The sequence below is a fragment of the Lutjanus erythropterus genome, chromosome 10 (assembly GCF_056507025.1).
Source record: "Lutjanus erythropterus isolate fLutEry1 chromosome 10, fLutEry1.hap2, whole genome shotgun sequence".
Taxonomy (NCBI): domain Eukaryota; kingdom Metazoa; phylum Chordata; class Actinopteri; order Lutjaniformes; family Lutjanidae; genus Lutjanus; species Lutjanus erythropterus.
This window is the reverse complement of record NC_139326.1, coordinates 12,853,769-12,880,832: the sequence shown is the minus strand read 5'-3', so window position 1 is coordinate 12,880,832 and position 27,064 is coordinate 12,853,769. Positions and strand designations below refer to the sequence as shown.

Below are 27,064 nucleotides of genomic sequence, written 5' to 3'. Positions count from 1 at the left end.
CCATCAGCTTGTTTTTTGGGAGAAACTGAGTGACCAGGCCGAGAGCCGCTGATCCACGCAGCAGCTGCTGTCCCTGAATGTGTCACGCTGACCAACCTGAATAGAGCATTGTGCTATAATGCAGCTAAGCAATGACTTCATCACAAAATATGAGGAAATTCTTTGAGGAAATATCGCTCCTCTCCTGCTGGGTGACAGTATTGAACTCTAGATGGCACCCTGGAGCTTTTTACTGCCACACAGGCCTGCTGAGTGATAACTAGTGTGTTAGAAGAGTGACATCAAAACATGACATACAGTGGTGTTAAAACCTCCTCTTCCCATGTGAATGCCTTATTTCTTCAAATGCAGACATTCTTTTGTTTTGGAAAAAAAAGTGTGTAACATAATAAGCCACATGAGGAAGGATTTAAAGTTAAAAGTCAGGTGTGTTATCAGGCTAAATCACAACAACAGAGAGGTATCACATCCAGACTTACTGAAAACGTGTATAGTGGCTCAAAAAATAAATTAAAAACATCTTATAACAGCTGTGAGCAAACACTTGAAACACACTGAAGTCACCAGTAATGACATAACATCATCACCAATCACTGACTTGTTTACACGGAGTGAGAACATACAGGAAACTAGATGAACGTCCTCCTATCTGGAGCGAGAAGGGGGATTTTCTTGCCCTGAATTTAGTCTCTCAGGCAAAATATTTTTACACTTGGTGGAACAGTTGGTTTATCAACAAAACCTAAATCAGACCAAACGCAAAGGAAACTGACTTGGTGAATGAATCATAATGTACATAAAGCATGTGATGAAAAAAAAAGCAGATGAAAACATCAGATCTGTGTGGAGCGATGAGGAGACTAACGTTGCTCAACTTAATACATTAAATAAACATAAATGCAATATTTCCATTATGTTCTAGGGGATTGAGAATTCTGTTCAAATTGCCTGAGAAATTCATTTTAAGATGTGAAACCCAACTTATTTGAAGGCTGAGCAGGAAACGGTCAGCTGATAAGAGCACAAACACGCACATGTAAGTTCATAATGCTCAGTAAAAGTTAAAACTGTGTCACAGACAATCTCTATACACTTTTCAAAAACTCTGTTCAACAAAAGACTTGTGACTTGCTCTGATTCATGGTCAGTGTGAGTCAAGCTGGCTAGGAAATCAACTGCACGTGTGATCACATCCTTCAAAGTGTAGCTGAAAATTTTGTTTACCGCCTTCATGCTGAATGATTTTTGGGTTTAAAGTTACAGGATTGAGATGAACTTTTAACTCTCGCCGTCATCTACAAGCAGGTAACTGATAAGTTTACCTTCTGCAGCTTTAAGTTTGATGTCACTCTTGAAACACTTGAGGATCACTGAGTCCAACCATGATGAAAAAACAAAACAGCTGAAATGCAAAAAACACCCGCTAAGCAACTTTGTGCTGGTTCAGTCCATGTCGAAAATCTCAGTTTCGGGCTCAAAGACAGAAGGTGAGAATGATTCAGTTCACATCAGCATCACACATCATTAATACAGGGCCCAGATCTCAGCCGTATGGTGACAAATGTGCAAAATAAATATGAGTGTAGCTGCACAGGAGGTGCCAAGTCTGAGGAAACATACCTTGGTTTTCCTGAGAAGAAGGCGTGATTGATCTGAGTATCAATAAATGGAGTAAAGCATAACCAGACTTAAAGGAGATTGTCCAAAAACTCCTCTTCATTGTCAAATAAAAAAATCTGTTAATCTGATCCTCCACAGGTTAAAGGCTCAAACGTTTCAACAGCCAAAAAAATCCATGCTGACGTAGCGAGGGTAGCCCTCCAAAGAGTTCATGCCAACTGGATCAAATTTCCAGTACTGCCGTCCTCGGATAAAGTGAGCATAGCCTGAAATGGAGTGAAATCTGTGTTAATAATCACTGTTAAGAATATTGCAGTTTTTGGTGTTCATATTGGCCCAAAATTACTTAATTTGCAGTTTTTGTGATAAATTGCAGTTGAAAAAACTTTGTGACATTCTTACTCTCTGAAAAAAATCTTGCAATTGCTGTGGAATTTATTCTCTGTAAGTCCCACCTCTTTTCACTCTGTTTCCTGTACTTGGCCATGCTTGTCTATGTTGAAAACCTAGTTTCAAAGATGGTTAAAAGCTAGCTGAGTGGTTCCCAAACTTTTTCCTGCAGGACCCCCTTCCGAAGCCAAATAAGCAGGACTTAATAGGGGTCAGTTGGTAGACTTAAATAATCACGATATATTTTTGCAGGCAAAACAAAAACTGAAGCTTCACTGTGAACATATAAGTCTTGGAGAATCAAAAACATGCTAACTTTTTAAACTTCAACTTCATCCCCTTGATAAATCTCCCTTTTTCCTGAACATACCATAGATGTCCCTGAAAGCAGCATCAACATCGTCGGGGATGCCGCTCCAGTCCTGCATGCTGCGTGGGTAGACAGACTCAACTCGGTTCTCACTGGGACTGAACCTCCAGTAGCTGCCGGACTTGAAGAAGTACGTGTTGAAGTTTGGATCGTGGCCCCAGCGCAGCGCCGCCTGGATCCCGGACACCGACAGGCCCAAACTCCTGATGGACTCCGGTCCTCTGATCTGCCTCTCAGCATCGAACACCCAGTAGTTTTCACCTGCCGAGAGCGATGATGTACAAGGGACGTTATTCAACTCTTGTTGGTAAGTTTCATGTTCTCATTAATTTTTCTTTGCCTAAATAAGCGCAACTGCTGCTGCTTCACACAATAACTTACAGCTTTGATGTTTTCCTTTACTAATTGCAGCATTTTCTACAGGTGAGACATTCTATCTAACTGAGTCAGCTAAAAATGTTTGCTGTGTTGCTTAACTTAAGATTGGTTCAGTCATGTTTTTGGTCTGGAGTTTGTTCACAAAGAGAGGTCTACTGGCTTGTCTTTCACTCCCCAGAAAACTCCAGGCTTTCCCCTTGTAAAATGTTATGCCAAGATAGCTGGCAGCTAGCCTTGCCAGAAGTCTAGTGATGTGCTCCCTAGACGGCTGTAGTTCCGTTTGGGGAAATAATTATCCAATCACAGCTTTGTATGCAGGACTGGAGATGTGGACGTCATCTTCCTGCATAGCTAGATGGCTACATTTATGACAGGTGGATGTATAATAAGACCTAGATACTGCACCGCTGTATTGCTGCAGGCATTTTGCCCATAGACCACGATTATAAAGGAGGCAGGACGCCTCAAACTGCAAAAAAGATCAATTAATACTCTTTCTATTATGATTTTTTTCTATGAATTTGTATGAAAAGCAATTAAAAATCTGTGATGTCATATGTTACTACCATAACCACATCTATGGAAATGTTTGACACAAAGACATCACTGCAGTGATTTCACAGGTCTGTGTTAATTAACAGTTTACACCTGTTTAAACTCAAGTGCACGATGATCATGTGCTCACAAGAAACCATAAGCCACATAACAGCAGATCAAACGTCGCTGCCCACCTTGAAAGAACCAAATATTCCCTGACTTGTCTTCAAAGGCGGCGTCAATGTTGTCGGGAATCCCCCGCCAGTGACGGGACGCCTGTGCTGGGTAACCGCTCTGCAGATGCCCGTCCCTGATCCGCCAAACGTAGCCCGATTTAAAGAAGAACAGCTCCCCTCGGATCATAGACACAGCATCAAAGTCCGTCTGACAGGCGTCGGGCTGGAAAAAACACAGATCACATGTTCATGTTAACACGCTAACATAAAGTTTCTAACAAGAGTCGCTTTTATTGCAGTGGGTTGAAGTGTAAATTACCCGTTTTATTGTCTGTCAGGATCCCAAAATAAAACAGAAAGGGATTTTGTGCTTCTTAAGGTCAGTTCCAAGTTTTACAAGAGAAAATACTCTTAAGTAGATCATTTTCCCAGTACTTGCATGTGCGAAACTCTTATGGGATTAAAAGATGAGTTTTGTCTTTAACCCTCGTTTATCATCTATGGTTCAAAAATACACTCTCCTATGATGTGGCGTAGTTTCAAAGATACTCATTCTTTTCGAGTGTGTCATAACCACAGAAACCACTGCCTCTTTAAGGATAAGTCTGGTACTCTATATTTTCCTTTTCAACTGAATTGATCCTATAAATAAAGTATCCCCTGTGGATATCTTATTCTTCTGTGCCATAGAGCTCCATTGTTTTCCAAAAACACATCAATGAGCCACACTGTTGCACAAAGTGACATGTTCCTTCATTACCATAAACACGCACACTGCGGTTTTTGTTCTTGACTCAGATCCACATACACTATCCTGGAGCTCCAAATACTCACTACAGCCCCAAATGTAGATCAATCCACTGCTGAAAATGCACTCTGTCCCCCTACAAGTAAAAGTACAAACTATTTGTCTCAAAAACTACTCTTTTTTTTTTTTTTTTCTCATTCTCTAATTTCCCTCATTCAACAAATGCCTCCACCAGACATGTCAAATGAGGTGCAAATTACTGCCATGACTTTTGCTTAAATATTCATGAATATTTTATATTTTGTGACTGATTCACAACCTGCCGTGACGCTGGGCTGAAAAGTCAGAGGATCACAACAAGTCATGCAACAAATTAAACTAGATGGACAGTGGTTGTCATTCTGTGGGGAACATGAATGTCAATTTGGACCAAAGTGGTGGACGACTGACATGTATATTAAAAACTAAAAAGTGGACATGACAGCTCCCCCCCAAAAAGCAAGGCTAAGATATCTTGATCACCCTCTGGTGGTGGGCTGCAGTATAGATCATAAATCCGCCTCCTCCATGTTAGCTGATGGCACATGAGCCAAACTAAGAACACGTCAAATACATTTTTCTGTAATTTTAGGTTGTTCTTATCACGCTGATGTTTTTTCAAGTATTATTTTTCCGATCAGTTTGTGTTTAATCCGTAATTTGATATAGTTATAGAGCTCTGCTTGCAACTTAGTCAGCTGGATATACGGGCCTGATCACTACTGAGCAGACTCCATATGATGTCACCAGCACAAGATGGCAGTGCTCGCAGTGTATTTTTGACCTTTTGTGCCCCTTTTCATTCAAACTGTCAGATTCTTTCATCTTATCGTCACTCCATGATTGATTCTTTAAATGTGGCGTCAGCTCCACTCACAATTGCAGGGATTATCTCATTGGTCTCTGGGTTCGATGGAGGTGGAGGCGGGGGTGGTGGCGTGGGCAGGACTTGTGGATGAGGTCCGTACAGGAACTGGATGCCTCGCTTGTCGTCCTCGCTCAGCTTCAGCGGGTAGGTGAAGGAGTAGTATGCGGACATGATGGCCCCCGGCACTCTGGAGTGCTGCAGGCCCAGAACGTGCCCGAACTCATGGGCAGCAACCTGGAGAAGATCTGTGCCTGCAGGGGCAAGGGGGGGGTGGGGGGGGTGGGGTAGAAAAACCTCAGAGGATGCAAAATCACACCTGGATCAAATGGTGTCTGAAAATAATTTGAGGCGTTTGCTTTGACCTGCTTGCGGTAGCAGACGGTGGGGATTTTGCTACCTGAGACGATACAGTGTCAACAAAAAGCCGTAAAAAATACCTGAGTGCTTACTTTGTCTGCTGACTCATGTCTGCTCTTAGTTATCTGTTTCCCTGTCATCCCCTGATGAAGCCTGCTGTTATATGTGTATCTGAGTTTTCATACCGGAGCTGACCATGAACTCAACTATTGAGACTGTTTTTGCATCAAATAAATATTAGTTGTGTAGCAATAAATAAAATTAACACTGGGTTTAAAGGTTTAAAATAGTTTTACTATAGTTTATTTAAGTAATATACCAACAAAACATACAGGCTAGCTTATGACAAACATCCTCTAAACTTTGACTTGTAGCAGACAGTCTACAACAGTCTTTGAAACTCTGTATTGATAAATTTAAGTGTTGGACAAAATGGTACCTGCATGTGAATATGTACGGCAGCATATTGCTGCAACGCCAGCAACATGCTTCTGTACTTTCATATGTAACTTCATATGAGCCTTTATTTTATTCTGTATTATTATGTTATTATGTTATTATTAATACGTAACTATAATAAACTTAATGTGGTATTAATTAATTAACCACCCCTCAACAAGAAGAACAACAGGAAAGGTTGCGTGTAATAACATGATTAGTCTGTATGTTGTAATAATGTGAAAAATTCTTAATATAACATGAAAATATCTTGTTACAAGATATGATGTTGATCTGTTTTTCTTTTTCTTTTTCATGCAGGAGACAGTAATCAAATTACATAAAAAAAGTAAAACTGGATCAGGAAAGTGTTTTTTTATGTTTAAAAGAAAATAATGAAGTGGACCTTTCAATCCATTTATTGTTTTGTAAGTGATAAAGAGAATTTTGAACTGTATTCTGCATTTTTCCCTAATTGCAGACAATGTAGTGCTTTTTTTTTTACTGAGTGCAGATAAAGAGAGAAAGTGACAGTTAACACGCAGGTAACCCATCCTTACTGTGACCTGGTCTGTTCTGTTATTCTATTCATTTTGCAGACTTTTTCTTCTAAAAATGTTTTGAAAATTAAGTCAAAAAGAAAGAAATGCTAGTTGTTAACTAAAAAAACGATCTCTTTGTCTTCATCCTCTCAGGCAAACACTCACCCATGTGGTTTTTGAGGGTCCATGATTCATCATAGTCAAAGTGAATGTCGCCTTGTCGGTGTGTTTTGGGGAAGAAGGCATGAGCAAGAATCCCACCCGGGCCGTCGAAGGGAAGGTTGTCTCCATGCCAGTATCTACAGGTCAGTAAATCAAACACTCATTAGGACAACAATGTTAATGCCACTGAACTTTATAAATCCAACTTTTCAGAAAAAAAGCTGTGAATCAATGTCAGCAAGTATCAGTAGTCTGCCCAGCACAATTTATGAAGCAGAACAAGTTGACATACTGAAATAGTTTGTTTTGTCTGACCAACAATCCGAAACCCAAATAAATTCAGCTTGTTATCACAGAGGGCCAAAACAAAACCATCAAGTTTTCACATGTTAGAAGCTGAAATCTAAGAATTTTTGGCATTATTGCTTAAAAAAAAATGATTTGAGTAACCTGAGTAACTAAAATGTGTCAGCCCTTCAGTAAAAAGCAGATTCTCTAGCTCATTTTTATCTTTCAGCTCTTTAGATTTCCTCCTTTTCTGGGTCTTGGCTCTAGTAAAAGTGTATTCCATATTTTTCTCACACATCATTTTCCATGTTCTCTACCATATTTCTTATTTTCCTTCTTATATGATAATGAGATAAACATGTGTGGAGCATGTGGGGTCTGTCAGCGTAAATTGTAAAAGTCCACCGCAGTAATGAGATGCTTTATTTTTGTCAAAACTCAAAACAGTATTGTGCTGTATATTCGTGCAGCAGAATACAAACAAAGACTGCTGCGACATGACAAACAATAAAGCTTGAATCGTGATTCAGAAGGGGAAAAACAAGAAATCGCTTCAGGAACAACAAACCCAGTAACATAAAAGAGAATGAGTCATTTCCAAGATGACACGGATCCCTCATAAAACTCTAGTTTTATATCTAGTTTGTATCTGCTTGTCCTTTCTTGTTCTACTATATCTTGTTTCTATCTTTGTTGCTCTCTAAAGCTTCATGCAACAAAGATCTTTGTCAAAATCTGATTTGAGCTGCACTGATTCTGACGGCCTAAACTCACAGATAAACTGAAAATGTTTGACTCTGAGTCTGAGTTCAACCACAAAAAGAAAGCAGCACATCAGTTCAGTCAGCTGATACAGTAAAACACGAGTTCTTAAAGACTGAAGTGGTACAGAATCATAAACCGTTTCCTTAGTTCATAATGTTGATTGGACGTTGTGATGTAAATAAATGTTGGATGGAGGCTGGTGAGCTGTGACCACAACAAAAGACTCATCAAGGCATCAACACACCAGCATTGTACCAAGAAAAAAATTACAACGCAAAAAAAAGAAAAATAAACCCTCAACAACAACTTAAGAATCATCTAACGATGATCAGTTGTTCAACAATTGTTTGCATTGTTTTGTTTGTCAATCAGATCAATTTGAAGATGTTATATTGGGCTCTGGAATATTGTGATGGCCATCATCGAGGACTTTTTTCTGACATTTTGTAGACAAAATGTTTACTGATGATTAGTCCAGAAAATCACGAGGAAGCTTGTTAGTTGCAGCCTTAGTCTTGTTTATGAGTTAACGTCTTTTAGCGAATTAGGAGCAACATTTCTGCATCATTTTTGGCCGTCTAGCTGTATGGCTTTAGGGAAGGCTGTGCCTGTCAGCTTCTGAACTTTAGTCCAGATTGAATAATGTCAACAGCTGTTAGACGGCTTTCTATGTAATTTTTGTACAGATGTTAATGAATTCCAGATGATATATCCAAATTTCTTTGGCGATCCCCTGACATCTAATCTAGTGCCACAACCATGATGACATTTTTGTCCAGAGTGAGCCATGTGCAATCGGTTGTGCTGCACATTACCACTGCTTAACATCAACATATTAGCGCTGTCATAGTGAGCATGTTTGCATTTAGCTCAAAGCAGAGCAGGGCTGAAGTGCAGAGTCACAGAGCTGCTAGAATGACTTTATAATGCAACACACACTGACTGGATGTGTCTCGAAGACATCCGAGTACAGCAGCTGCTCTGAGGAACAGATTAATTTGCAGGATTTCTGGAGAGCGGCTTGTCAACACTGCCTGGAAAACAGGACAGTGTATTGTGTGCATCGAGATACCACCAGTGTATGGGCTTCAATAGAAAACAATGGGCTGTGGTATTTTGACCTAGAGGGTCAACCAACTTGTTGCACTAAAACGCAGTCAACTCAGGTGTGATGTCTTTCCCAGCTCCGACTTACGGTGTCCAAGGTGAATGAAACGTAGAATTAAACAGAGGAGTTGTTTGAGCAAAATGGTCTTATCTTAGCGTGCCAACACACTGACACTGATAATGTTGGTGTGTTGATGTTTCTCATGTTCACCATCTTAGTTCAGTGTGCTAGCAAGCTAACACTTGCTAATTAGTTGATGGGAATCTCATTAGTTTAGTGGGCATTTCATCAAAAACCAAATTATTGAACAAATAGCTGCTAACATGGCTAAAATTAAATATTACTATTCTGTTCTTTTGCCACAAAACACATTGCTTTTGCAATAATATGAGATTGTGTTCAGCCTCCTTTTAATCATATTTTAAAGATGTTTTTTTTTTTTTACATCTCAGTCCTCCCACCTTGTGAAGTCGATGCGGATGTCAGCGTTCCCACTGCGGATCTCGGTGAAGGTGAGCGGGGTGACGTCACTCCAGATTTTCAGCGCTTCCCGAAAGACTCGTCGCACCTTTTCTTCACCCATCTGCCAGGGAAACCGGACGATCCTGCGGGACGCCAATGCAGGTGTCAAACACACAAACACACAGGATGTATAGTAGCAGAACGAGGACCACCAGCCTTGCATGCCTCCGTCTAATCTGATATCTGCAGTCATCTCATCAACGGGGAGGTGTGCGGTTACTGATGCCCCCTGGCTCAACAAAGCAAACAAAAACAAAACAAAAAACAAAGCAGCGTGGTCTCCTCCCTTTCCTTTTTGATAAAACCACCCAGTATGGTGAAAAAAGAAGGGAAAGCTCCTTATCTTACCAGCAGGAGACAGAACACTTCATAAATCATATAGAAAATAAAGTAAATCTAGTAAATTTAACATTGTTTACACCTCAAATCAAAGAGTTACCATTGCAGTAAAATGAGACTAAACCTTTACATTTCAGTCTGCACTAAATCAACAACAACCTTCATCTGTTATAGCTGGATATGAGCACTTAAAGCAGTTAGTTCTTGTTTATTAAGGAATCCTGCTGACTGGAGAAGCAATCAGCCAGTCTTTGTGGGGTCTGCTTCTACACAGGGTTTATTGGTGTAAAGATATAGTTAGTTAGTTATAAAGTAGTTATTTTCTGTATCAATTAAGTGCAGTTGCAGATATATGATTACAGCTACCGTGGACCAACAAAACCATCTCCGAGAAGGCTGTCAGTCTCCCTCTCTCAGGCCTCTCTGCTGTATTTACTGTTTTGGATTTTGAGAAAAATGTGCTGTATAATTTTATGGCACGAAATAGGAAGAGGGGCTGTCCGCCTGGAGCATGTTGGTTTACCTGGAAGAAGTTATAAAGGCTGTATTTCAGCTCTTGCCTTTCATTGTGCAAGGAGGGTCAAGAGAGACAGGAAGTAGCAGGGTTTATGGGAAATGTGGTCTTAATTTAGAGGCACACGAGCAATAAAAATACAACTAATATTCATCTCAACCACTGTCCCTCCTGTTTACATAAAGTATATACAATATGGAGAGAGGCATTTTCTGAGAAAAGTGTAAGTTTACACTCAGACCACACTCTGCATTAAAGATCTGCATTAAAGAACTTACAGAAAATAGTTTCTATTTGAACATGCATTTGAAGTATAGGTGCAAATATCTCTGCAGATTGCCTTAAATTTTGCACAAACAAACTTTCCTCCGTGCAAAGTTCACATACTGCAGGATGAAATCTTTGAGCTTATCACTTTTTGCACAAATACCCCTGTAGATTAAGTCAAGTCACGTTTATTTTATCTATATAGCCCAATAAAAAATCATAAATTTGCCTGAAGGGGCTTCACCATCTGTACAGCATATGACACCCTCTGTCCTCAGAGACTCAATTCAAATGAGGGGAAAAAAAACCCTTTCAACAGGGCAAAATGGAAGAAACCTGTGGAAGAGCAACAGAGATATATTAAAGTAGATTACAGATGAAGATTTTCTGAATATGACTCATCAGAACCACATTGCTGAGCCTCACATAGGTAATTACAGCAGGGTTTTGTCAAAGGATAATGCAGGCATTATGTTATATTTGTCTGTCAGCACTGTCTGATCTCTCAGCTCCAAGCCTATCGGTTCCTCCTAACGATGTAAATCTTCAAAACACCTCACAAATTTTTAGTCAAGTTTTATTTTTTAAAAAGCTCAGTAATTTTCCAAAACAGCTCGACACTGTAGTTTTTAACAAACAGCAGGAAATTTGTTGGGGACTATTTTCAGTGGCAAATTAATCCATCTTTGGTGCTTGAGTAAGCATTTGGGGCAGCAGGACGGTGTATGTGGCACCGAGTCAAAATAAACTACAGTGTGTGCGTTCATAGTAATGAATGAATGTCACCCTTTGCAGCAGAGCTGCTCACTGAAGTGTTTCTAAACAGACAACAATGGAGCTCTATGGCACAGAGGAGAAAAATATATCAGGCTTTGATACACATGCAGAATACTTGCTGGTAGGATACATTCATGATAAGTTTTGTTCTTTGTGGACAACAGGAGAGATATAAATATCATCATGTCGACAAAGTTTTACAAAGTGCATCAACATGAGTAAGATTAAAATGTGAAGAACAAAGTCTTCAATACAATAAAGCCATGACTGGAAAACAAAGTTGATGGCATACTTCTTTCAGCCAGCCTCTTCTCCTGCGACTGCACCATAACAACCTCAATCCTTTAACATTTTGCAGACACCTGAGAGCTCCTTGTCAGTTTCATTAACAACCGTTAAAAAGCCGCTGAAACAACTCTGCTCTCATCTGACCCAGCATGACTTCACGTCATGCCAGAACTTGCCTCACAAAGCTCAAAATGTCAGCTTATTCTAAACAAAAAGTAAACACAGGGGCTCATTAGCGTGGCTCCACACTTTCAGCACTCATTTTTTAGTCATTTAGGAAGGACGCTGGCTTTGTTAAGTCACTGAGAAGTAAAGTTGTTGCCCTGGTTAACCACCTCACTTTGTCAGGTGTCACTGTGAATGTTTCATTGGTCCGATCCAGCAGAATCTCATTAGTCTGTGGTCACTGCTGCTATTAAAAGACCACTGCCTCCCCCTTGTTTCTCTCTGTCTTAATATAGTGTTGCCTTAAAGAATGACTACAATGAAAGGGACCCCAGGAGACACAGACAGAGAGGCAGCAGCCAGCAGAGGACTGCCAGACACTCGATGGTGCCAAGGCCTTAGATGAAAGAAAACCAGCACCCGTTTTTCAGAATATAATTTCAAGACTTAATTTTCTAAGTGCTATAATAGGCCCTCCCATTGTACATTTTTTTTCCCTTCAGTTCATTCAGTGTGTAAATCCAGCAGATCCTGCCTGCAACTGAGTCATTCTTTTGTCCGCCACCAACTTCTCGAACTTTTTTTTTTTGGCTGTTTGGGGGTAACAAGCTGCCATATAGCGCAGTTGCTATCACCTGAAAGCTTGCGCTGTTTAACATAATTTAAAAGGAGATACAGCCTACACAGAGCGGTAGAGGTGTAGGTGGCAAACAGGGAGAGGCTACCCAGTAAGACAGACACTGGGCACATTTATACATGAGGCACAGCTGCACAGCTTCTGTGAGTATCTTTGTTTTTTTTTTTTCTTGGGAGAGTTCAAATATTAACTATATCTGCAGCAGTGACATTACTGCACACAACATAAAAGGTAATAGGATGTAACCTACAGGGATGAGTAGAGGTGCAGTTATGTATCTCTACATCAGAGAAAATAATTAGTTCAGGTGGGTTATGGGTGAATGATTTATGTGTATGTGCAGATTTGGATGAACTCATAGCATATCTGTCAACATCTGTGCAACACTGTCATAGCAATATTGACTTACTTGCAGAGTGACATCATCATGCTGCTTGAAAACAGCAGTTGACAAAAACAAATCTCCACTCATGTCTGGTGCTGATTTGAATAACAGGTCTGTTGCAGGCAGACCTGTGACCTGTTGTGACATAATGTGTGGACACTTGGTAAGATATGGATTGGCCACTGCGTTGTGTCTTTTAATTTTTTGGTTTGTTTGTTGCCCTAAATTGTCCCCTGCAGGACGAATAAAGTATTTTTAATTTACTTGAAGGCACAAATGCTCATTAATCAAACCAGCTGGTGGAAATTTTACAAAAATATCAAAACATTACTGAATAATAATAAAAAAAAATCTCAAATCACATAAAGACTTGGGACACTTTATAGAATTAAATAAAAAGTAAAAAATTAGCTTGATCTCTTCAATACATTCACTGATCTGAGTATGTAAGTGTGCTGCTCTGCAGGCCTGTACCTGTAGGTGAGGTCTGTCTTCTCCAAACGTCCTCCGGCCAGGACGTAGCGTCTCTGGCGGTGTTGCCCCCGATAATGCAGCTGCTTTTGGGCAGGGTAGTCCGGTACGCCACAGCGAGGACGGTTCCATGTTGTAGGGGTGCTGGTCGACAAACTTGTCTCCTTTACTAAATCCTGAGCGTGAGGAACCTTCCCCCTCTTCTTCAGGTCGGGGAACTTTTCAGAGACCTGGAACAAATGAATGAGTGCAGGTTGGTTTTTGTTGAACACTAATTAAACATGTGGATCATTAAAATATGCTAGAATATGGTATTACAATGAGTAGAAATAAATAAGAGAAACATTTGTTTCAAGGGAAGATGAAAGGGAAGAGGAAAGTGAAAGTAAAAGGTGAGATGTGGAAGAGAAAAAACAGCTTTTTTTGAGGAAGGGCAAGACAGATACAAGAATAAAAGCCCAGCCACACATGCAACACTTGGAGACGTAGGTACTGCTTGCTCTGTGATCTACTGTTGCTGGTGAGCTAATGCTCTAGCCAACCAGGAACAGGCTACCTCTGTCACAATGCTTTCTATTTTTGGACCGTTTTCTCCCCCCTGACATTTTGTTCTCAGGAGTGTACATAATTTTTTTTTTAAATAAAGACTTATTGAATAAGGGGGAAATGGTCTTTGAGCTGACAAACTGATAATAATCCTGTATATTCAGGCTTGTCTCCACAGTGCCAAAGGCTTGAAGTGAAAGGCTTCACGCGTTATCATTCAGCTACAGCAGACAAAAATGCTCATTTCATATTTCTCTAAACCAATCACAATTGTATTGGGCAGCGCTAAGCCCAGGATGGACCATTGATTCCTGTCTCAAAACTGTCTATAAACAACTTGAGGCAGTCTATAGTCTGATATAACACAGCTACACTGAAATAACCTTTGTCGTTTTGGACAGCACAGAGTTCAGCACTGTCAGAATGGTTTTCTATAGGTCAACAGTGCATGCATGTCAAAATGGACCAGACTTGTCTGGATTTACTTCATACTATTGAGCAAATCCACTGAGTGGCAATTCCACTGAAATAAAATGATTTTACATTGATATTTAACTGGTTTGAATGCTGGTGTGACTGGGCAATAAGAAAAGCATGAAGAGATGATGAACAAAAGATCAGAAAAGACCAAGAGGTACAAAACCCTGCTGAATATTATGACAAATATGAGTCAAAAGAAAGTTGTGATAAAGCAGAGAAAAATTAGTAAAAGGGAGGAGATGAAAAAGAAATGGATGAGGAAGAAGAAAACAAGAAAAAAACATGGAAGAAGGAGAAAACAAAGAGAAAGTTGTGTATCTCAGTGCTGACTGGATATGATTTAACATAATTTTGAATTTGTTTCAGAGCACACACTCATAATCAGGTCAGCGAGCCACGTAGTTAACCCAGTTTAAGAGACAGTCGGTCCCAGGGTGTTCCATTATCCTTAATACCCCCCACCCCCACAGATCCAGAGGAAATGGCTCTGCTCATTTCCACGGAGCAAATTACAGAGGAGAGCCATCCCATCCGCACCTCCTCATCTGACTCAGTCCTCCGCCTCTAAACCAAACCACATCTGCAGTGCTACATTTACAGGGAATTTTTGGGTGTTCTCCTCCTATCAACAAAATTATGTGCATTTCCTTTTCCGCTGCTGCTCAGAAAAAAACTGTGGGAAGAGACGCTATCAATATATTGTGATTAGATTAAACTAATTAACTCTATCATGATAACCTAAAAATCTTCCCACAACTTCTCTCTTACATAATCCTCCATTCAGTGACATTTATTCAGAGGTCTAAACTTTTACGTTACTTAACTGCATTTTATTGAAAAGTTGCACAACCACAGTTTTAAGCGAGGGATAGTCAATGATAGGGCTGCACAATTGATCGAAATCAAAATTGCAATATGGCTTTGTGCAGTTTTCAAATTACAGGGCATGTACTATTTGTTAGGGGTAAAATGTGCATCAAAAATCTTTGAAGTTAATGAACGTCATAAGGCAGAGATGTCCTGTCCTACAAATCAGATTCTACAGACTTAAACAACATCTTCATTTGGTACAGATTCCTGCAAAACAATCACACCATAGTCTTTTCAACATGTTTGACGTCACATTGATTTTAAACTGATACAACATTTTGGAGGTGCATGAAACTTTGCTGAAACAGAGCCAGGGCGAGCGCCTTTTCAAGCAAGCGAAACGTCGCTCAGCCTGTTAGTTGATGCACGGAGCTGGTTAGGGCATCCTCATTTAGACAAACTGCAGCACTCAGCTGTTTACTCACTCCCTCCTTCGCCTCCAGTTAAGAGGTGTGAGCCTTGACTGCCGTGCTCTTTAATGTTGCTATGGGTACAAGTTGGGTAGCGGATGAATTTCTAATGATAATTAAACTTGAGCTTAACTATGTGTGCATTAAATGGTTTTGACGCACACCTGCCAGCCAATCAGGAAAGAGTATTCACCCAGAATATGGTATAACAGCATACAAATTAAACACACACTCCCTTCTAATGTTTCGAAATTTTTAGCTTCACACACGGCTGATCTTTAATCAGCAATATTCCTAGCCTTGTGTTCATTACAAGAAAACAAAAAGAAACAGAAACAATACAAACTTCAATTCCAAAAAAGTTGGGATGTAAAACAAGACATGTAAAGTTCAAACTGATTCAATTTATTGTTTTTTGTAAATATACAGTCATTCTGCATTTGATGCCTGCAACATGTTGGAACTGAGGACAGTAATTGCTGAAGTTTTGTTGTCGTATTTTGAGCTTCATAATGCACCACACATTTTCGATGGGAGACAGGTCTGGACTGCAGCACAGTCTAGTACATAACTCTTTTGCTACAAAGCATTTTTGACTGTTGTAATACTTGCAGAATGTGTCTTTGTATTGTCTCGCTGTATCATGACAGGGCGTCTGTGAAAACAACATTGTGTGAATGGCAGCATATGTTGCTCCAAAACCTGCACGTACCTTTCAGCATCAATGGTGCCTTCACAGATGTGACGGTTACCCATGATGCCATGGGCACTAATGCACCCCCATACCATAACAGATGCTGGCCTTTGAATTTTGTGCTGGTAACAATCTGGTTGGTCCTTTTCCTCAAGATGTCCATGATTTCTAAAAACAATCTGAAATGTGGATTCGTAAGACCAGAGCATGTTTTCCATTTCCCATCAGCCCATCTCTTTTTTGAAATGCGTTGCAGGTATCAAATTAGAGCAGGTGAACAATTTTAGGTTCCTGGGAACCAGCATCAGAGAGAGACTGTTGTTGAGGTCACACATCTCAACTGTGGTTACAGTGGTTGAGACAGCTCAGCAATGGCTGTATTTCTTAAGGGAATTTAAGTATGTGTCAAGTTCTTGGAACAACAGAACAAATCCAGACTGGAAACATCACAAACTAGCATGAGATGTGCACTGCTGAGGACAGGACAACACGCACAAAATATTACAAAAATGACAATATTTCTACCAAGCTGTTTACACACATGGCAAATGAAACTGAATATTCCACTAATGTTGCTGTTTACATGCAACTATACATACTCCAATTAATGTAATGACATATGTCCTTCAGAATATATTATATATCACATCCAAGGCAAATGCAAAACCTGTTGGTATCCAAGTCTTTAATGTTTAAAAGTAAGCCAGAGTTTGTCTGAGCAAAATCACAACCATGTTTTTGTTGTGTTTAAACAAGCCTGTCTCACTCAGCTCTGCAGGACTCAAACCATGTCGTTGTTGTAGGTTAAGGGGAACAAAACCCAGCAGGATTCGTGGAATGTGCTCCAGACTGCAGAAACACGGTGACTGATGGGTCTGGATCACAGAACAAACAGTACACACCTCCCTGACCCCCCCTTACCCTGCCACCTCCTGCGTTTCACTTTGTTTAAACGAGATTTTAGGTGCTTATTTTGTTGTTCCGAGTACTCATTCACTTTAGGAGGGAGGTTTTTGCTCATGTCCTTGGCTTGTTGTGGTGTTATAAATGAACTAAAATGCTGAAAAATGCTTGTTGTACAGCTTCTTTTTGCCCTTTTTCTGGAGGTTTAGTAAGACGAATCTGATGTGATCTTTCTCTCTGTGTGCTGTTATCTGCCCTGCTGCAGCAGAGACTGACAACAAAAATGTCAGATAAACAACAAAAGACTTATCAAAGTGTAAAACCTGGCTGAAACCTGATGTAAAGGCTGCAAGAAGCTGGTGGAAAACATAACTAGCATGGAATTCAGTCTTTATTTGTTGGCCCTTTTTACATATGTTTACCCAGGGGGGCGCTGAGTGAGCCTATACAGGCCAGCAGCCACCACTAAGGACACTGAGGTCATGTCCTCAGTTGTTTACAGGAATTTGGAGACCTTCATGACCTTACAAAGAGTTTACATTATACAACTAGAAGAGGTGACTTAGTAGAGTGCAAGTGTAGTACTTTTGTGCAATTTTGTCATAATTAGCATATGAAATCTTGAGCTGTGCCCAAAAATGTGTTCAGCGAAGTCATCGCAACCACCAAAATCTAATCAGTCCAAGTCAAAGTGGTCATTTGTGCCAAGTTTGATGAAGGCTTTCTTGAGATATTGCGTTCACTAGAATGGGATGACCTGAAAACATACAGTAACATACTGTTTTAGGGAAAATAATTGTATGAAATTCAAATCTGCAGCCCTGTGACTTTTTAAATCTCTGACATAATTTAAGGTACTCAGACAAATAAATCAACCTAAATGATAAAACAGGTTGTTTGTCAGTGCCTTCCAAAGTAGAATTTTGTCATCTGGCCGCTGTGTGGATAAAGTTTAGGCAAGTTTAGCCTATCTTATCGTATCATATTCATGCCCAAGTGCATGCTATTCCACTGTTTACAGTCAGTGGTGCCAAGAAATGTAGCAACTCAGCAGGAAAGTCAAGACAGAAGACTGACTTAGCAAACATGAATATAAGCAGTGGTGATTTCTGAATATTTTTTACAAAGGAAAAAAATGATGACGAAGGAAATGCATTTATATGTTTTTGTGAGAAACACTGGATGCAAGTACAGGAAACAGGAAAGGAGAAAGTTGACAGAGTTCCCACTGGTTACCAAGCTTACTCAACTGTTATTGGAGTACAGAGCAAAAGGGGGCAGGGTTTAGAAAGGGTCAATAAAGGTCACAGTTAGAGAAACCAACACTGGCTGTTTTAACATCACATCTTTTATTGATGCCTTCATTCACCTTGTCATTCTCACTCATAACGTGACCACAGTGTAAACTAAATTAATAAAACTCTTAAAACCTTTCACATATGGGCCCTCTACAAGACATGCCTTTAACTTCAAATTCCCTAAAGAAAATCAGAATTAATCAGATTATCATAACCAATTGACCTGCAGGATCTGGGGCTTTTGTGGCCCCTCTAGGTCTGGGTTCCTGGGGCAGTTACTGGCTTTGCCTGGCTGGTAATCCACCAGTGGTCGTTGTCAGGGTAATGCAAACACAGATCATTGTAGGTATTTGAACAAAGGACTGATGCTGTTGTTTCGCTGGTGAGGACAGTGTTCTGCACACAGCTGTGGTCTTTGTTGAGGACTGGGACTTGAACTGTAAATCACCTGGTCACAAGCCGACCTCTGTCCCCAAACGAGACAGTTTAGACTGAAGCTGCCCGCTGCCTGATCCCAATCAGTGAGGTGAGGCGAAGGGAGTGTCAGTTTTCAGGGTCGTAAAATTTCGGCTTACTCTAAGTGGTGGGTGCGCGGGGAGCCCCCTCTGTCATTTCAAAGAGGGAAATGAAAAAAGACCTAAAACGTGTGGTTAACGGACTTAACCCCCCCCCGCTTGTGTGTCAAATGGATTGTTTGACCTGTCTGACCCACCAGCCGAGTAAAACCCTAAATGTGCCTGATTCTCAACAGGTTTTACAAAGTTCAAGGTCAAAACCCAAACAAGAGCATTAGCTTGATCTAGAATATCTTGCAGGTATTCTTGTTCTATTGAGCAGCCTCTATCAATTAACGCAAAATATCTCGGTTCCCAAACTTTTTTTTTTCCTTTTTCGATCAAGTTGAGCTCACGTCAACTCTTTTGTTTTTACAAACAACAATAAAACACCAAAAGATTCTAAAAACATTACTGAATGTAGTGTAAAAATCCCAGAAGCTTTAACTGCAGTGTGTGTTCATGGTAATGAACGAACTTGTCACCCAGTGCAACAGTGTGGCTCACTGATGTAGTTTTAATAGTTTTTGGGCAACGATGGAGCTCTGTGGCACAGAGGAAGAGGGTTTTGTATACACACACAATCATTTTTAGAAGGATCCATTCAGTTATAGAATATAGTATAGAATATCCCAAGGGCTTTTTGTTACTTTATGTCTGAAGGTAACAAAATCTGCTGTTTTAGACTGGACTATTTCTTGCTTGGGATCAATAATTTTGTGGAGTGTCTGTTGTTCATACTTAGCACACAGGCAGCAGAACTGTATCAATATTCTCATCTTATTCTTGTCAAGGAAGCGAATAAACATATTTCCCAAAATTATTTAAGATCTGCAACAGCTGAATCACTTTACAAGGAGTTATTCCTGCAATGCATTTGTATTTTATTGGCCAACACAGTGCTTTGTGGAATGACATTTTATCGCTCAGATTTGATGGAGAGAATAGTCGTAGATTCTTATTTATTTGACAATATAGAAAGGTTCAGCACCGTGTGTGCTTTTCTGCAAAGCCAATGAAACAAACAATTCAAAGCCAGTGGAACAGAACCTAACTGGAACAAGCTTAGCAGGGGTTTCAATTGGAAAGCTAAAGGGTTCAGGTTTGTTTTTGAACTTGGGTGCTCTTCAGGTGATCCCATGTCAGTGACTCAGCCTTAAGCGGAGGTTTGTTGCCTTGCTTGCATGTTCACGTGTAATTTTAGAGCAGACAATAGCAGTTCTGTCAGGAAACTTTGTGACGACGTCTGAGAAAGGAAAAAAAACAATCCCCTCGGGACAATTAGTCTGTCACTTTCTGCTGACAGTGCAAGAAGTCGGTGATGAGACACGAAACTCCCAAAGGCATCATGGATGCTTCTTCATGCTGGAAACATGTGAGGGAGTTTGTGGGGTGAGGGGGGGGGGGGGGGGTCCCATTACAAGTATGGACATATCTAGCTTCTGGTTACAGTGATGACAAGATCTGCGGTGCAGGGGATCTGACAGCGGTATTCAGTGAAACATGTCTGTACACGGTGCGTCTATAGAGCGTCTCCAGTCTAACAACAAACCCACCACCGTCACCCCCACCAGGTCACTGTGTTTCAGTTTGACATGACCAAGAACGTGCAGGGAGTCAGAAAACAGTCAGGACATTTTCACTGGCGCTTTAACTGAGAAGCTGTTGACTGAGTCCAATGTCAAGTCATCTTTCAACCACACCACTTAAGGAAGAAAGACCCTTAATTTAATCCCTTAAAAGCGATCAACTCAAATCCTGTACTCAAGTAGTTAAGCACAGTACAGTTAAGTATTTCAAAAAGACCCTGGAATGTGCTGCCCAGAACCAAACCAGACCTGTCCACATTTGGGTTGTTAAAACAGAAGTTTGTGTCTTACCTAACGTAAGTTGTGGCTTTCTCTCACGCCCCGGCCATGACACATATAAACCATCCTACTCCTACATCCAGGTTTTCTGTTATTCATTCCCTGCTGATTGAAACAGCATGGCACATACAACAACTTGCATCATGATCGCTGCTGTCTGATCATGGCTGGGTTTTACTTGAATCCTCTTGAACATTTCACATCAACAGACCCAGTGTAAAGCCTTTTTAATCACAGCATGATATAGATCGTTATAGAACAAAATTGTGGCCAGAGTGCAGTGGCAGAGAGGTTGTTTAGTTGAATATGTTATGAATATGTCTTGTCTGCCTGGTTCATTGAACCTTTATCTGACTGAGATTTGTGTGAGTTAGAATCTTTGGCCCTGAATCTGTTACTGAAGTACTGTTATTTAAGAATATGTATATAAAACTAAGAGTTATTCACAAGTCAGTTCACTAGTTGTGGGTTCAAACGACATGAAACAGGTCCACCCTCTGCTAAAAATAAACAAATCACCTACTGAGTTTGGTAAAAAGCATCAATCATTAAGAGAATGTCAGGCAAAGTGTCAAAATAATAATAATCAAGTGTTGGATCCAGTCTGTAAAAAACAAGTTAATAATTCTGTGGGGAAAAACATTGCAAATTGACCAAGAGACCAATTTGTAATAACAATGCATTGCATCCACACAACATGTGTTTTGAATAAGGGCAGGAGGAAGTCTATAGCAGAAGCAGAAAAGTAGAGGGAAAGTGGGTTCATCAAAAAGCAGATGGCAATAGTTGATAAAAAAGACTGATGATGTAAAAAAGGATCTGAGGGTGCATTTACATTTACAGCAAAATTCATACTTGTTTATTGATTAATTTCAAGAGGCTACAGGTGCCGATGTGTCTAACAAGAATCAGTGTTATAGCAGAAAAACAAGAAGCGCCTGGTACAGTCAGAAGCTCTTTCATCACCAAGATATCTAACTGTGCAAACGAAACCTAAAAAGAGTGAATCCGGATGGTAGGAAGTAAGTCATAAGTGAGTGTTTACGTGAGAGGACAGATAAGATTTCAATTTGAAGGGTGTGCTCTCATTGAAAAAACAGACAAAGGATTGCTTACAGTGAGAGGGGATTTATAGTACCAGATAGAAGGGGGGGATGCTCAATTTTTCATCAACAAATTCCTCGTTATCGTCCCTCTTACTCCTCTAATCTTGCATATCATCTGAAAATCAGAAACACCCGGCAGTGGAAGGTGATATAAACCATGTGGGCTGTCGGCTTAAACCTCTTATCTCTGCTGGCACAAAAAACCTTTCCGCTGGGACCTCAGACTTGCAGATTGTCCGTCTGGCTGCAGGATGATGAGTGAGTTTTATTGTTGATTGGGATTATTAATGAGAGCACGTCCCCGGGAGAGTAATGGTTACCAGGCAGATCATGATGCCTTTATCTTTTCTTCGTTGGCATCATTGCTTTAAAGATGTTATTTGGTCTTTATCTGGTAGATATGAACCAAGTTGGCTGCTTTTGAGAGGAGTGATATGGCTTGAGTCAAAAAGTCAGAGGTGAAGTCAGGACATCATGGCTTCAATGTTCAGCCCAGTTTTTCTGGGGAAATCAGGGTGATTAAAACCACAGTATTACTGCGAACACCTCGTCTCACTCTCCCATTCCATGCAGGAGAAATTACAGGGCCTGCAATTCTCACAGAAACGTGAAAGTGCCAATTTATAGCCAGTGTTTGGTGTGTCCATTCAGGGTTACTGTTTGGTGGTGGTGCAGCAGGGTGGACACCATATAAGATGACCCATGCCCTCTGTAGATAAAATGGGGTCATTGTACTGCCAATAGCACTGTCTGTGCTTTTGTACAATGAGGCTATAAGCAGATATATCTGCCTTCCACGCTCAACTTCGTAATGAGGCAGAAAGTGTTTCGTTGGACGAAACTTTAGCGACGTCTCTGAGTGCAAAATGTGTCATCAACTGTTCTAAATCATTTGGCAGGAAAAGACAAAATATGAAAAAAATATGATATCATTAACATACCAGAGAATATCTACATAATGACTGTTTTGTCATTGTTGGGCCACTGGTGTACAGGTGGCATATAGATCAATATATATGTAATAAAAACAGTAATTTTGACTTCATGGCAACTTTCACAAAATTAGCCAATTTAAGTGTAGGGGTAGGTTGCTAGGTCGCTAGCTATCAATCTGGAAACCCATGGGCTATCATCTGATAATGATTTAGCTTCTGGAGGTAAAAGACAATGTTTCAGAGATTCCAGTGTAGCCAGATATCAGAATAGCAGATATCCGGGCCAAGACTTCCTCTTCTGTGCACCAGTTACAGTCCAGTTTAACAACTCTGGATACAAGAATAGAATTGGAGGCTTTTCTCTGTAAATGTATCTGCATATAAATGCAGATACATTTTTTTTTAAAGTTAGTAAAAAGGTGAAGCATCATCTGACCATAGCCTGTGGGCTCTGGTATTGCACTTTGTCCCTTGCCTACAAATTTTGCATATTCACAGAGACACCTGTTTATACAAAATTGCTAGCAACAGCTGGCTTGATCCAATCTACTACCAATTCTGTCAGTTCTGTCAGGTTTACAGTGAAGATAGTTTTTTTTCTTTCAAGGCTCCCCATTCTTGCCATGGACAAAGAAGAAAATCAGACATTGTATCTGCTAACTTCTCCAGTTTCTGTCTTTGTTTAGATCAAAAGATGGAGACACACCATGTGAAATTAATCAAGGTGTAAACTGTATGCCACAAACTCAGTGATGTGCACTTTAATAAATTCAAGAACCAACACCATCCTGTCAAACTCACCCTGTCCTGACAGGGTTCATTCAGTCAGCAGAATCACCTGAGCTGTAAACATTTAAAAATCATACGGAGGTTTGATGCCGCCCCTCCTCTCACCTTGTTAGTAAAGGATTCAGAATGAGGCTGAGGGCTCCGCTTGCCAACTAACAAAAGCAACTGATTAACTTTATGAAGGAGGGATGCATGTGCATTTTAACTGCATCCCCCCCTGTTGTGTCTCATCAGCCATTCATAGTCCTGTGCAGCTGTGACCTAGATCTACTCGATGGGAACCCAGGCCAGCTCTGATGTCACCTTTGCTCTCACGGTTCCCCGACCAATCGCTTCGCCGGAAGACATAGACATGATGGGGCAAAACAGAAAGGAAAACCCAAGAACCCGGGTTTTATTGACAAGTCCAATCTCCAAACAGTTAGCTGTAAGCCCCTCCTCTTCACTGAGAGAAAACAGGCATTTTGTGAATCCTGCTGCCCCGAATGCCACAGACACTGAGGCCTGTCCAGGCCTGTGTAATCACTCACTCCTTTGTCAACAACACGAGAACAAATTGACAAAGCTACAGATTAGACTTTCCTGTGAAATGACCAGCAGACATAACAAAGTTGTCACCACAGGTGCAACAGCGTTCTGATAATGTGTTGCTAGAGGAGAGTCATTTTTCATGTGTAGAAACCTGATTTTCAACAGAAATCACACCGTCCCCAAAGACATGTCTTAGCACTACAATGGCCTGACTGCAGATACTGTGAATTGCACTGTGGAGAAATATTACAAGTATGCAAAGACATAGTGTGAATATTAATGAATCAACGCAAATGAAGCACAAAATCACAAAGCATGTTAACAAATTGTTATGTCAACATCTGTCTTGATGATTTTTTTTTCCTCCTTCTTTTTATTTTGGACATTTTTAGTCCTAAAGAAATAAAATGATCCAGTCATTTACAAGTCAAACAAAGATCAGAGGAAAGTCTGCAAAACTTTCTGCATCATGTATATGCTTTTACGCCTTTCCTCCTCTGTTAATCATCTTGTGACTCCTCAAATTTATCTTGCCATTCACAGTTTGGGACTCAGAGTCATAAATTCTTGCCTTGGCTGAAAGAGTGGGTCCTGACCGATCACAGCTCGGCATTTTTCATGACTTGTTTATAGAAACCATCTCTGTGACAAATTTATTTGGGATGCACTTCCATGTTTTAGTTTGGCCCATGCATCCTCTGCTAACATGGAGGGGACAGGATTTGTAACTGCAGCCAGCCACAAGGGGACGGTCAAAATGTTTTGGTTTCTCATTTGGGAGGCTGCCATGTCTTCCATCTTCATACAGTCATGCAGTCCAGCCCAATAATCATTTTCGTAACCGAAGGACCCATGGTCGGTCCGTAACTGTTCTGATAATGTGCAGGTGTGATCACACCAGCATTTAAAATAGTGAAAATTAATAGTGTTAATTTATTTCTTTGGACTTGGAATCCATGTGAATCTTTTCACATCAACATGTGTAATGCAGAAAGCCATCAACCTATTAGCTGTGTTGTACCATCCACTTTAAAATATAACCTTCCTCAATTGGATTATAAAGCGCTCAACAAAGAGGACAGGAGTCAAAACCATGAAGCTGTCTCTTGAATAAACAATGTGAACTTGTTCCATTAGCCTCCAAACTATAAGACCTTCAGGTAATTGTTTGATCTTCTTTAAGATTCTTTCCTTGAGAAAAGAACAACATTCACCACTGCTTATGATAAGACTGGTTCTTTCCTGACTGAAAGATGTACCGACACTGTGGTGTTTATTTCTCTGTAAATAGTCACTCTTGTCAGAAAATTGTAATCTTACATCAGTGTTCCTCCAAACTGCACGGACTATGATTGTCTGATTGTTCTGGAACAGACCAAACGATATTTATCATAAAGATCAGCTGACCTAAAAACAAAAACACTAAAATCCTTCTTTGGAAATTCAGGACTCTTCTCTCTATTTACTGCATTCTTCCATGTAAAGTCTTATCTGAGCCATTTGTTTTGATTAATTATTTATTTTCTGTGTACCCATAAACAGGACATTCCTGTGAAAAGGCATGGATCACTAAACCAGCTTAAGGATGTAAACAAGGAAAACACAAATTAAGACTGGTTAATATACTGCAATCCAAAATAAAAACAGTAGAACATAGTATATAGAAGAAAAACTCAAGTGTTCCAGCATGTAGTCAGGTGTAGTAAACAGCAGTAGACCAAAGGCTGGTTTATGAACAAATAAAATTACATGAAACCATATGAAAATCAGTTAGAGAAGCCACCAAAACTCCTGACCGTGACAGCATTTGCACAAGTGTAACGCGTGCCACTGACGCCGTCATGACGGGTCCATATGGAGGACCCCTCTCTTTTATGGTGTTGTTGACAAAATGCCTTTAAGACCTGCTATTACTGCTTCCTGCCCTGCAGACAGGGGAACTCAGCAACCTTAAGTTTTTCTCTCTCCTCCCCAGAGATCAGACCTGGCTGCTGCACTAAGGGAAACCAAAACAATCTGCTGTCACTCTGCATGCATGGAGGAGAGGAGAACACGTCAGGTTTTTGGCTGTAAAGTCATGACTGCTTCCAGTGCTGCTGAGCAGACAAAAAATAAATAGTGATGATAGTAATTTCAAAGCAAGAGCAGCTCCAGGGCTAATTACAGTGACAGGTCAGCTCCTGTGCGCTGCGTAAAATAGCCATTTCCTTAATTACAACATAAGTGTCCTGATGGTCCTGATGATTCCGAGGAAATCATGTTCATGTGTGAAGGTAGTTGCTGCAGAAAAGTGTAGCTTTAATTCAACCTGAATGTGATTGTTCAATCAGTCAGGTGATTAGTATTTATTATGGAAAAAAGCGACTAATTCCTCCCCAAAGTCTGCACAAGGACTGCAAACTATTCAGCATGAGTGTGTGCATGTGTGTGTTTAGGGGGTGGGGGAGTCACTTGTCGCAGGAGAAAGAATAAAGAAAGTCAACACTGCAGATCTCTCCAAATGCAAAAGAATAAATCATTTTTCAATTTGTGCAAAAAGTTAAACGGAACTGACTCATTCTGCGCTAAAACATCACAAACTTTCCAAACTTCTGCAGAGTTTTTTTCTTTCTCTTTTTGTTTCGAATTTGCAACAAGTAAATGAGGGGAAAAAAACGTCCTGTTACTCACCGGTGCCACTTTGTACCTGCTGGATCCCCGCACTGGAAGACAAAGCGTGCTCTGGAAGCATTGCAGTGCAAAGACGCAGCAGCACACGACCAGAGAAGAAGTCCGCATCCTCATCGCCGTCGGGAGCCGTGATGGTGCACAGGCAGGCTGGGTTTGGCGCAGCTGTGTGCGGTGCGCAATGCCGGGAGTCACACGGCTGCAGGGTCCGGGGCGACTTCTCTTTAAATAGACTCTGATTTCTTTGTTCTCCTTTAGTTTT

At 40.5% G+C, this 27,064-nt stretch overlaps 1 protein-coding gene across 1 annotated transcript; it reads right to left on the bottom strand.

The window, feature by feature from the left end:
* Positions 1-925: 925 nt before the first annotated feature.
* Positions 926-27,064, bottom strand: mmp11a (matrix metallopeptidase 11a). Its single transcript, XM_084728235.1, has 8 exons — positions 26,806-27,064; positions 13,155-13,381; positions 9,248-9,391; positions 6,629-6,762; positions 5,136-5,377; positions 3,490-3,694; positions 2,381-2,641; positions 926-1,886 (listed from the first exon to the last, which is right to left on the bottom strand). The coding sequence occupies exons 1-8, from the start codon at positions 26,917-26,919 to the stop codon at positions 1,777-1,779; spliced, it is 1,437 nt and encodes a 478-aa protein (XP_084584361.1). The 5' UTR covers positions 26,920-27,064; the 3' UTR covers positions 926-1,776.

Excerpts from the sequence above, each read along its gene's own strand:
- mmp11a (XM_084728235.1), bottom strand. The coding sequence starts at position 26,919 with ATGAGGATGCGGACTTCTTCTCTGGTCGTGTGCTGCTGCGTCTTTGCA. Across the intron at positions 6,763-9,247 it reads ATCCGCATCGACTTCACAAG|ATACTGGCATGGAGACAACC; the intron begins GTGGGAGGACTG and ends ACTGACCTGTAG. Across the intron at positions 2,642-3,489 it reads GAATATTTGGTTCTTTCAAG|GTGAAAACTACTGGGTGTTC; the intron begins GTGGGCAGCGAC and ends CGCTCTCGGCAG.